This window comes from Phasianus colchicus, chromosome 1 (assembly GCF_987193195.1).
Source record: "Phasianus colchicus chromosome 1, bPhaCol1.hap1.1, whole genome shotgun sequence".
NCBI lineage: Eukaryota > Metazoa > Chordata > Aves > Galliformes > Phasianidae > Phasianus > Phasianus colchicus.
In genome coordinates this window covers 178,361,448-178,374,556 of record NC_143436.1, presented here as the reverse complement: position 1 = coordinate 178,374,556, position 13,109 = coordinate 178,361,448, and the positions used below count along the sequence as shown (strand labels likewise).

General features: G+C 43.0%; 1 protein-coding gene across 1 annotated transcript in view; it reads right to left on the bottom strand.

Moving 5' to 3' along the window:
* Positions 1–4,414, bottom strand: part of SPATA13 (spermatogenesis associated 13) — a 147,990-nt gene extending 143,576 nt beyond the window's left edge. The window contains exon 1 of the mRNA XM_090133810.1: positions 4,229–4,414. Within this exon, the coding sequence (XP_089989936.1) occupies positions 4,229–4,306 (78 nt within the window). The 5' untranslated portion in view covers positions 4,307–4,414. The remainder of the gene's footprint in view (positions 1–4,228) is intronic.
* Positions 4,415–13,109: the final 8,695 nt, after the last annotated feature.

Below are 13,109 nucleotides of genomic sequence, written 5' to 3'. Positions count from 1 at the left end.
TCAACATAGTCACCACCATTAGCCCTGCATTTTTACCAACAATGAACAAGAGCCTACGTGGCACGCTCATCAAAACCTGCACCAGTGGAAGTGCCCTGCCATCGCCTACTGAAACACACCACCCACCACCTCACTGTGCTCACATCCACCGTTTGGTCTCCATAAATGTTCAGCAAGCACTGATGAATGTCAGCAGGTGACATTTTTCCTGCATGCAGAAATTCAGTGACACACCTTTGCTTCATATGCACTTCCATGTCAGATGCCATTCTGTCAGACCACCCCTCTGCTGCCATCTGTCTCATGACAACAAAATGTAATGGGGTATTGGTGGGAAAGTTCCACCTCTTTTGCCATATCACCAACATCCACCTCTAAAGTTCTGGGCTATCATCATAAAATAGGAGGCATTACTTTTAGAGCCCTCGTAAAATATATAATATATTTAACATATATAAGTAACAAGACATTTGAACTTTTAATATTTTTATTAAAACATTAAAAAAGAGAGCAACAAAACCATAAAACTACTTGAAACTTGGCCTTGTTTTTGTGAAACTAAAGCATCAGTTAGATTTGATGGCAGTGGTTGCAATTCTTAGTAAGTTCTCAAGGTGTTCACAGAGACTTTTGACAATAATTGTTCACAAATTTGTGTGATACCAAAAAGCAATGATATAAACAAGGAGCGACTGTGAAGCAAGGAGTACTTTTCTCTGGTAAGAGAGGGTTTTTGAAAGTCTGCTGTGTGGTTGGTCCTGAGCAATGGATGTGCTCAGTGGGGCAGAGCCACCACCCTGATGGCCCAGCAGCAGGGGGTGGCCATGTTGAGAGCTGTGCTGGACAGCATGCAGCCTGCGGGTTGTGGATTGAACAACCCTGATCTAATGCAACCATTCACATATCACCAATATCACTCACTAAACCATGACCTTCAGTACTACATCTATACATTTCATAAACATCTTCAGGGACAGTGATTCCAACACCTCCCTGGGCAGCCTGTGCCAATGCATTACCACTCTTTTGGAGAATAAATTTTTCCTAATATCCAACCTGATCTTCCCCTGGTGCAACTTGAGAACATTCCTTCTCATTCTATTGCTGTTACCCAGGAGAAGAGGCTGATCCCCACCTCATCACAACCACTTTTTAGGGAGTTGTAGAATGTTTCTGTCCTCTAGTTAGGAAATAAGTGATAGGTGTTTGTTGGTGTACCAGTAGCTGCATGTTATCCCTTTTAAAATCAATACGTGCAACACAAAGAGGTGTAACTCCAGACTCCCCTACCTTTAGCTGAAAATGATGGAAAACACAACAGCACAACAGTGATTTGCATGAGTGATATCTGAAAAGCCCTTTGGAGAGGAACTCTGGCTGAGCTCACAGCAGCCCCAGCCTGATCTGTGCAGTGCAGGCACATCATCACACAGCACTCAGCTCCTGCTCCTACCACCTCCACACCCGCTGACAGCCCGAGAAGTGTCAGCAGCCAGTTCTCTGAGGAGGAGGCAAACAAGCAGAGCTGTGAGAAAGAGCAGCCCCATCCTCTCCTCCGGGCTTCAGAACAAAGATCCTTGGGGTTTATAATCAAGATGCTTCTCTCTTTGGTGTTCCAGGCCTGGTGCCTACTTGAAAAGGCGCGTTCAACCCTGAGCCCTTTGCACTTGTCAGCAGCCTTTCAGCTGTCACCTCCCTCAGCCTTCCTGTACTCGTGCCCTCCCCCCACTTCTAATTAAACCAGTTTTTACAAAACAATATTTTGACAAAAGCAATGAGCTTCGTGCCCTGCAGACCGTGAAATGGCTGCAACAGGAGCCTTGCCTTTCTTCCACCGTTTCTGAAATATCATGTGAATGAATATTATATCTATAATTAGAGCAGGCGTTGGCCTGAATACTTTTCACCAGTATTTCTAATTAGAAATTAATTTCTGATAGAAATAAAAGCTGCATAGCAGAAGGATAACGACTGGGGACAAAGCTTGCACCACTCTTCCTGGCCTCAGGAGGTCTGCAGCACAAGCCCACACCCCACTGGCTTCACTGCACGACACAAGGCTTGCCTGCTTGTCATGTTATGGTACATGCAAAGGCAGAACATTTCACACTATCTGCAGGCTGGGCCACTACTTTTAAGAGAAAAGGGCTTAGTAATTTGAAGGTAGATGTCTTCGTCTTCCCTACTCCAGCAGCGATGTGACCTCTTCCGGCTTTGAAGGATTCGATTAACTCACAGTGCTGTTCTGGCTGATATTAGGACATAAGCAAGACAGGGTTGTGGGGAAACCATATTTTTTCATCAGCCTCCTACTATGAAAATAGAAGGCTTGCGTGCCTGAAACCATGTTGGATTTTTCCAGCTGTAAGAACTGATCAATAAAATGTTACCTCCCTCCACAAAGCCTTTCTTAAATTAACTTAGAAAGTTATTTTTTGCTTGTCAGATTTACTGGCATCTCATTTGCTTTTCTGTGCCCACTTTTTCACATACTTAGTTCATCAGTAAACACACCACATTTCAGGAAGATCTACTGCACCATGACTTCTTTTGCCTTTTAACTTGAAGCAATTGCTCTTGGTTGCACAACGCCAACATTGTCAAATAATATGAACTGCGTAAAAATAACAGAACAACTGGAGAACTGGAAAAGTGCAGCCAGGTGCACTTCTCAGTACTTGCTCATTTGTTCCAGAGGAGTTTACTACGATGCACTTACATCTAGTGGCCCTCATCAACAGAATGATGAGGAAAATGAGCAACAGAATGCAACAGTGAGTTGGGTTACAGCCACATCTATGTCTGCAGAGTACCAAAAGTCCACAGGCCAGGAGTAGGAAGGAGCACCACAGCACAGAATGATCCCGGCCCATTTCCCATTGCAGTCCCCTCCTCTATAAGCCTTGCAGTCTAAAGGCATGGAGTTGTAAGTCCTCACAGCTCTGATATGAAAGCAGAGAAATCTCCAATACACCATTAGCAAGTGTGTGTAAGGCCATTGTATTTTTTTGTTGAAATGACCCTCCTTTTACCATTTGGTGAATACTCATTTTGGAAAGATTAGATTTCCCACACAGAAAGAAAGCTTCCTGTAACATTCCTCTCATGTGAATTTTATTGCAAAGTCACTTTGCCCCAGCAGATGATTTTTATTTAGACTATTATGCTACAAATAGTACAGATCTGGTCTGGGGCTACACTGTGCCAGGCACCTTAAAGAGCTTCCAGTAACAGCTTCTGAGCTGTGTCTGCTTCACAGGCCAAGAGAAAAGACAGGTCAAAGTCTGAGAAGAGGATACAGCAGAGGTATATCACAACTACCTGTGCAATGTAATGAATCATGCAGAGCTGAAGCAAGAGCAGTTACCCTGCTCTGTCACAGTATCTGGTTTCTCCTAATTGGCTCACAACTTAAATGCCTAATAACAGATAGAGGTAACTTTCCTACAGTCACTACATTGAGTCTAAAATGAAGTTTTTAAAGTAACACTTCACAAGATAGCAAATGAGTTCATTCTCCAACTGCACTATCATGAAAGCACACACTCACTGACAGAGCAAGGAAAGGTAATGCAGTCTGTCCCAGCTCATCCTGACAATGCTGGGCTCCTCAAGATGAGATAGGAATACTTGTCTCAAAGAAATGAAGACCTGACCCGAATCTCTGAACGGGAGTAACAGCCGACATGCAAAGCAGCTCTGGCTTCTGCCAAATTTTATCACAACCACATGTCAATTTGTGTCTCTAGAGTTGTTGGGCTTTTTTGCTTCAAATCCTTTATTGTAGGGATGCAAATTTTTTGAATTTATCATATCTTGGTACAGCTCACGTATCCATTTAATCCTCATTATCTAGGAAGCTCGAAAGTTTTCTGCAAACACTGTTCTTTCCATAAGAAATGAGTAAGTTTGTGTGTTTATACACCTCTCTGCATTTGCTGTCACTATAAATACTTAGCATTTCCAGGCTGAAAGTAGGAAAGTGTTTATGTGTTTGGATATTTTAAAAGTCAGGTGACAGAAGCTTTAAAAGGCAACTAGTAATCTGTTCTCTAGGCTCAGATCCATTTAGTCAGACTAGTTCCAACCAGTCACATATACGCCATTTTGCAGTGCAGTTCCTTTAAAATGTTATCACTCCCCTTAAAATGTTGTCAACATGACTCACAACTTAAATTGTCATTCCCTGTGCTGCCAGCGTGGCTGTGCGATGCATATCTGAGCTTACCTTCCATGTGACGGAGGGGCAGGCTGCCAAGGTGAAGGTAACTTTCTCTGTCACTACATTGAAGGTGACACGAAACATGGTTTGTATTCCAGCGGCCTCAGATCCAGGGTAGAAATCCTCGGTGACGGTCACACTGCTCACTTGTGTACATGCTGCCGGGCTCCTGTCACGCTGCGCTATACGTGCGGCAAACCCATAACGTTATGATCGAAGCTGAAGCCTGAAACAGCTGTAAGGGTCCAGCTTTTCCCAGCAGCCTCACTCCTGTGTGTCAGGACTAATCAGATTAGCTGGTTTTACTTGTCTGAGTTGGGACTAACAGGTTAGCACAACAGTTTGGGTGGGGGAAGGGAGCAGCAAATAAATCAAATTAGGGCATTTACTAAGCAGCTGTGATTTCCTTCCTGCTCGCCTTTGTCTCTTTACAAGACTCACACAGAGCCAGGACAATGCACTACAAAAATGGAGCTTTGTTTTAGAGCAGCTCTTTGTCTAGGGGAATTTCTCTAATTTTGCCTTGATGTGATTTGTTTTTGGTTGCTAGTGATCACCAACAGGAGAGCTCCCCCCAAGTGGCCTGGATGTTGTGCAGATAAACAAGCCCCACACAGAAAAGATGAGCATTGTGCTTTTTTCATCCCACACTACCAGCAAGGCAATGCACTGGCTGTGCCAAGGGATCAGTCACATGGGCTTCTCTGCACAGAACTGGGTAATGGGGGTCATTCAGCCACATTTAGAAACTAGGGACACAACAGGATAACAAGCAAGTCATGAATCCCAACCCACTTCAACCTCAGAGGCAGATTGGGTGAAGAAAAATGAAGAAGACAAAAGAAGGAAAGCAAATCAAGTAGTGTAGGAGCTCCTTTCCTGACATTACCAGTGGCTGACTGAATGCATGAGCTCTGCATTACCTGATGTGAGAGACACTGTGTGAGGAAGATGCCTCTCTGATAAACACAGGAGGGGCAGTCAGCACTGCCTGATATCATCACACAACACTGCTAGCATGCAAAGACAGAGTTAGTTTGGACAACACCTCTCATCTGTATTTAACCTTCCAAAAAATAGGTCTATAGTTCAAGCTAATTTCCTCCTCTGCTAGTGGAAAAAAATTGGTAGAATCAACTGCCCTCAATAATTACCTCTTTCTCACCACCTACTAAAGAAAAGCAGCCTACATGTTGGCATTTCAGAAAAATGACATGACATGAGATTAATACTTTCCTTCAATATTTCCATTAATGGTTCAAAGATGTGGTTTCTTTCTCCAGCTTGCTCAGTGGGACTTCTCTGTGACTCCAGGCAGTTGTTGGTTGCTGAGTGAGGAGGTTATCAAAATGTCCTGAGTTCTGTATCTAGTAATGATTCTACAAGTAACACTTCATGATGTTGGAAAGAGGTCATTCTGAGAATCTCTTTTTCTTACCAATGAGTTCCCACATTCATACAGCAGTCATACTGGACAGATTAGACTTGCCACAGCTCACCAAGGGAAGTAGTAAATTGACAATCCAACCCCGTAAGAATTCATTAATCCTAATAATCTAATTCCTGTGGCCTCGAAGAAGCCATGGAACAAGCTAAAACTGAGGAATCGCACCAGAACTTTTGATGACAGCATATGGACAGCTTGCTGCACTTCAATGCCTGCACTAGCAGAATTGAAGCCTGTAGTGTGTAAAGGCAACACAAGCCATGACACAAAACCATTATTCAAAATCCTTATATATATATATATACATATATATATATGTATGTATACAGCCTCATAGCTCAACTCCCAGCACCAGAAAGCCTTCCAAGAAGACCAACAAACCAAGCAGCCAGTGCCAATTACTTTCAATATTAATAAGATGTGATAGGAGAATTTTGTAGGAAGCCCAGTCTGAACACTGCCATGCAGACCTGATGCCCACCTTTAAATAAACCCATCCCTGGAGGCCAGGTAGGATGGGGCTCTGGGCAGCCTGATGTAGAGGGTGGCAACCTTGCCCACAGCATGAGGGTTTGAAGTGGATGGGCTTTAACACCCCTTCCAACCCAAACCATTCTATGAATCTATAATAGCAGAATTATATGTCCTGTCACATAAGCCATGATTGACTAGACAGATCAAAGTCATCTGTTTGCTGGGATTAGGTGTTAGGTGGGCTTTTTGTTTGCATGAAGAGAAAATAAGATTCAGGTCCTGGGAAATAATGTACTGATTGTAATATATTTGTACATTTCTGAAGAGACTCAAGCACAGTGAAATGCACTTCTTTCCCCTCTGCAACTGACTTGCTTTTCCTGTGGTCTGCTTTCATTTACTCATCTAATTAGACTTTTTTTTAGCACTATTCAATTGCCAGGTGATGAAGTAAAGGCAAAATAAAATGAAGTATTTTCTTGCTTTAGTTTTAAAGCCAGTATGATTTAAGTGCATGTTTACTGAGAATCTGAAGGAGAAAGTTTCCTTTGTGAGAAAAGATTCATTTCCAAGACAGTTTCCCTGTAAACTGTCTTCCAGTTGCAGCAATGCTGCTGTTCCTATAAGAAACTGTTGACACAGGCAGTCAGGCTCAGGTCTCGATCCCTTGGTAATTTGTACCACACTGATAGAGAGAATGAAATATAAAGGGATGAAAACCACCGAACTAGATGCTCAGCCAGCACAGTACACATTTCCCTCCTCTCCCCATTATCCTTCACTATCATATCCTGCTCCTTTATTTTTTCCTACTTTATGACTGATACCCAAGTTTCATGTCTTGTTACCATTTGTACTGTAAACTCCTCAGGGCAACATTTTATTTATTTTACATATAGTCCCAAACTTATGCCTGAGCACGAGCAGGGCCTCTGGAGCACTGCTGCACTGTCAGTCAAGCTCAGCATATTAAAACAATCCTGTGCTGAGATCAGCCATCCTTATCTACTGCCTTAAAATATTTAAAGAAGTTACTCAGACATATTTTCTTCTCCTGTTAATCCAAAAACATGCATAATACTTTTATTTAAAACATATACTTTTAATATGCTGTCTACATTGACTAACAAATTACATAGGAGATCACAACTGGGAACTCAGTGACAAGTACTACGTTATGGCACACTTAGAAACACCCACTGCAGATCATTACTTCACTTTCCTTTCCCTCCAAAACCTATATGGCAGCATGCATCCTGTTCTTCCACGACACCCCTCACTTTTCTTCCTTCTCAGAGAAGCAATGAGATCCAGAAGCATATCTCAGAGAGGCAACAACTGTAGACACAGATTCTGAGATCCATCCTAAAAGGCAGCTTACCTGTCAACTCTAGCAAACAAGAAAGATTAACTGAGACAACATTATTTTGTGCTCCTCCCATGAACAGATGTGGCTTTCACGCTGTGAAATCTGTGTGGTATTGCATCTTGATAGTGTCCTAAAGGCCAGCAGTGCCACTCTCCTCTGGATACAATTCCCTCTGTACTCAGTACTGTGTTCAGTTCTGGGCCCCTCACTACAGGAAAGGCATTGAAGCCCTGAAGCATGTTCAGTGTGAGGGGGGTCTGGAGCACAAGTCTGATGAGGAGCAGCTGTAAGCTGGGATTGTTCAGTCTGGAAAAGAGGCTCACAGGAGATCCCATTGCTCTCTACAACTGCCCAAAGGGAGGGTGTGGGGATCATCCTCTTCTCCCAGGTAACAGCAATAGGACAAGAGGGAATGACTCAAGTTGTGCCAGGGGAGGTTCATGTTGGATATTAGGAAAAATTTCTTCTCTGAAATAATGGTGAGGCAGTGGCACAGGCTGCCCAGGGAGGTGGTGGAATCACCCAGAAGGTGTCCAAGAAACATGGAGATTTGGCACTGATGGATGTGGTTACTGGGCATGGAGAAGATGGCTGACGATTGGACTGTTCTTATTCTGTTCCAACCTTGATGACTCTATGATTCTATGACAATAGCATAGAAGCTAGCCCTAAGGGTGATTCAATACATATACTTACAGAGAATGCACTAGCTGCAAACCACCACTGCAGATTTTCATGCTGCTGTCAGATGAAAAATATAAATGGAAGACAGGCAGAAACAACAAAATCTGCCCTCCACTGGCATAACATTTTCCGGTCAAAATTAGAAGGCAAAACTCATAGAAGGAAGGACATTTATGAATTCCAATACTTCTATTTATGAATCTATCATGAGATGCCTGTTAGGGACTAACAGCAAGTAATCGCATGCTTTCATATCACCTCAGAAAACATATGATGGTTGATGCATTCTAATTAGCTATCAGCTTTGATAAGTAGAATTTCTGGTTTCATTTGCTCTTGTAGTTACTGCCATTAATTCTCTCATGCGTTTTGCGGGTCTCTTAGCCTAACATCTTCCAGCTGACCAAATGGAAAATGGCTGCTTCCACACTTCCTGTGCTTTGAAAATATGTGGTTAAGCCTGCCTGAGTGAATTTCCCATCTCTTCCGATTCAGTTAGTATTCATTAGTGTATATTTAAGGAGTGATGCCTGAAATGTCTCCCCAAAGCAATTGAAATCCTGTAAAGTCAGTTTTGATTACTACAAAACTGAAAATCAGAAAATGATGAAGACTCTAAATAAGAACTTCCTCTGTAGCTCAGAGTAAGACTTTGCAGGGAAGACTGCATGCTGTCACATTATCCTACTGCTTGCACTGCTGTACAAAGAATTCCTGCTTCAAAAGAAAGGCTTTCTGAATTCAATAGCTCCTTCTGGTGGTCTGAAAGAAAAGGTTTGATTGCAGTTGGCTCGAGGCAATGCGGCATTAATGCACAGTTCATCCAGTAATCACACATAACAGCAACAGCTAGAAGTTATGGCATCAATTAAAAAAAAGAAAACATAAAAGTTAAGATTCAGTAAAATGCCACACCAGCTATATTTTACATTCTTCTCATAAAGGAGACAAGGCTTCTAGGAAATCTTCCTTTGTCTTTCCAAGAAAGTGTGAAGAGAGGCAATGGGATGAAAAGTGGTAAGAATCAGGAATTCTGAGCTGCTGGTCCAGCAAATTCAAGAGAAGTCCTCAGTGAAGTACTTGGCACGGTCCATCTCAGATCAACTGGTTCTGATTTTGAGGAATTGATCAAGATCCAAGAGAAGAATTTAATCCAAACCTTGATGGAGACAGAGAGACTTCCTCTATTAATGTGAATGTGGTCTTGGTCAGGCTTAATGACACCACCTTCAAGGAGGAAGAACGTGTTATATAATCTCTGAGCAATAGATGCTAAAAAGCTTTTGTTTTCTGGTTTTTACCCTTAGATTGTGCAGTGTTAAGACAGATACTATTCTCTTTTTGGGCTGATCTCTTAAAATTGACAAGCACACCGCACTTAAAAGGTATGCAATCTGTCCAATCCGTTCTCACTACCATGATGTCAGTCCTCAACTGCTCAAACAAAACATTTTGGAAATTATAAGCAGTAGTCCCTCAACTTATTTCCAAATGACACATTGTTTTTAATGAACCTTGCTGCCAGGGTTCTACAAATGTACTTCCTATTTGCTGTTCCTTTCAAGACTCATTTGTGAGACATCATAGTACTCCAGAGAAGACCTTTCCTATCACACCACCAGCCAGGAAGTAGGATAATTCTACTCAGTCAGATCCCTGATACCTGAGATTCTGCTTCAGTGGTCTGCTCACACTTTCTCCAAACATCACACTTGGAGAAAACCAAGGTTTTAAAAAGCTAATGAATAACACGGATGTTTAAATGAATTGTGAAAGCAACAACACATATCTTTCTAAATACAGTTTCCCCTAAAATATTTGCAATCTAGATTTTGTTGAAAGTCAATACAGAATAAATTAAAATGAAAACAGTCAATGTTTTTACGCGAAGAACCAATACTTGGAAAAAAAAAAAAACAACAAAAAAACAGCACAAAGGGCAGAAACAAAAAAAAAACAAAACAAAACAAGAAAGGCAAAACACCAAATCAGAATCTAAACAACAATTTAATTTTCCTAATATATTTCCTGTCAGTGGCCCTCACAGATGTCAGCATGAATTTTAGGGTCTGACCTAGCTGGTACCACAACTGAGAACTTAATCCTACTGGTAAAGAAAATGATTTTTTTACACTTGATGTTAATCTTTGATCTGAATGTTTACTCAGAGTACTGCAGAAAAATCAGTTTGAAGTTGACTGCTGATGCTTTCTGCCAGCTGGTTCCAGTTCTTTCTAGCTGTAAATTCAGTGTTAGCAATTATTAACTGTGTGTCCAAAGGGTGCTCCATATTACACAAGAAATAAATGGGCATGATATGGAATGGGAGGAGCTTCCAAGAAATAGAGAACACACCCTGGGAGAGCAGTGAGTGATTCTGTGCTGGGGTGGATATGTTCCCTTCCTGAACAGCACATGAGAGAGGCTTGTCTCTCTGGAGCCCTGGAAGAACACATTCAGAAGGAAGTTTTGAAGAAAGAAGCTTGCAGTCAAGGTGCCTTGTGCCAGTCAGTAGTGACTTCTGTGGGCAAAGAGGAACTGTTTGACTCTTAAAAGCAGGAGACTTAGAGAAAGGAAAAAATATGCCAGGTTCCCATGCAGATACCAGCAGGCTTAGTTGTGGGATGAGTATGTTAGTCTACATTCTATGTGTACTGTCTACATTTTCAAATGGCTGTTATCCAGCTATTAACTGTGCATGAGAACTGCATATGAAGCCCATTCCATTCCATTAGACACCATACGTCTGCAGAGAAAGCAAAACCTCTGTCTCCAGCAGCCTTTGATGAATACCAGCATAAAACCAGAGAGAACCAGAAGAGCCGTGTCCTTAGCTCTCAGTGATCATAAGAAACAACCATAGAAGTTCAGATTGAAGGTCCAACCGACTCTGGGCCTCCTAGAGCAGTCACTGCCTGGGACTTAGGAAGAAGCAAGGATCAGAGTGAGTATACCATGGCTTTCTGACAGATCACTCCAGCTTTCAGCAGTCTTTCTTTAGGGACTTCCAAAGTCATTTTATGTTAAGTAATATTCAATTAACTTTCTTCCCCTGTTTTCTCTCTAAAGTCATTAACATTTTTTTGCTGCTATGGGGTCCAAGTGATAACCAGTTCTATAACTGAATTATGAGACTGCAGAATCATAGACAGAATCATAGAATCGCATAGGATGGAAAAGACCTTAAAGATCATCAAGTCCAACCACAACCCAACCATACTACCCTAACAACCCTCCACTAAATCATGTCTCTGAGCACCACATCCAAATAGTTTGAAAACACATCCAGGGGTGGTGACTCAACCACCTCCCTGGGCAGCCTATTGCAGTGCTTAACAACCCTTCCTGTAAAGAAGTTTTTCCTGATATCCAAGCTAAACCTCCACTGGTGCAGCTTGAGACCATTTCCCCTCATCCTGTCCCCTGTCACCGGTGAGAAGGGAGCAATCCTGCTCTTGCTGTAAGCACCTTGCAGATACTGGGAATGAGCAATAAGGTCTCCCCTCAACTTCCTCTTCCCCAGGCAGAGCAGCCCCAGTTCCTTCAGTCTCTCCTCATAGGCCATATTCTCCAAGGCCTTCACAAGCCTTATTGCCCTTCTTTGGACCTCCTCCAGCACCTCCATGTCCCTTTTGGATTGAGGTGCCCAAAACTGAACACAGTACTTGAGGTGAGGCCTCACCACTGCTGCTCACCACACCATTCCTGATAGAAGCCAGGATGCCACTGGCCTTCTTGGCCACCTGGGCACACTGCTGCCTCATATTCAGCCGACTGTCCATCAGTACACCAAGGTCCCTTTCCATCAGGCAGCTTTCCAGCCACTCCTCCCCATGCTTGTAAGGTTGCCCGAGTTGTTGTGACCAAACTGCAGGAAAGCCGGGGAGGGACTTTTTATGTGGGTGTGTAGCTATGGGATGAGGGGAAATGATTTTAAATTGGAAGAGGGTAGATTTAGACTAGACATTAGGAAGAAATGCTTTACTGTGTGGGAAGTGACACACTGGCACAGGTTTCCCAGCAAGGTTATGGATGCCCCCTTCGTGGAAGCGCTCCAGGCCAGGCTTGATGGGGCTGTGAGCAACCTGATCTAGTGGGAGGTTTCCCTTCCTACAGCAGAGGGGTTGGAACTAGGTGATCTCCAAGGTCCCTTCCAACCCAAACCATTCTGTTATCCTGCCATATACAGATGCATTAATACCAACAGATGATGACATTAAGGAAACTATCCCCAAAAATGTTTGTGGTATAGATGTCACAAGGTGGAAGAAGCACCATGGGTTTAATGAATCAGAAAGTTTATTTTGAAGGTTTTTAAATTTATTGTTAATTCTGTGATAGCTTCTCAGTGGTCATCTGGGGGTCAAGGAAGGAAGGCTGACAGTCTTCAATGCTCCTAAACTTTCATCCCCAGTCTCAGGAGCATGCTCAGTTACGGTGCTTGCCTTCTCTTCTGGATGTGGTGTCTCTGGTATTTCTCAGTTGGGCCCATTCATCCTTTTTTAGCTTCTTGTTTGTTCCTTATCTTCAAAGGTCAATTGTAGACAGGTCCATATGGTTCCTTGAGATGCTGATGTGTGCGATACTCAACTTCCTGACACCATCCTAAGGTGAGCAGACATAAGCAACTGCTTATCTCTGTGGAAAACTTACATGTGCGCAGGTCCGTGGTGGGGACCGTAGCTGAGAGGTGCTGTGGAGCTGCCTCTGTCCATGCAGTGCAGATCCCCAGATCCTGTAGGACCACAGTGCAGAGTGGGGCGTGGGCTTTCCTCAAGCTTCAGTTGGTGCCTTGTCCAGATGAAGACACAGGCTGGAAAATAGCTGTCTGTGCTGCCCTCCCCTGCAGGCCCAGGGTTCCTCATCTGCCAGCCATTTTCATGGCTTCATCTGGGTGCCCATCTGCAAGGCAG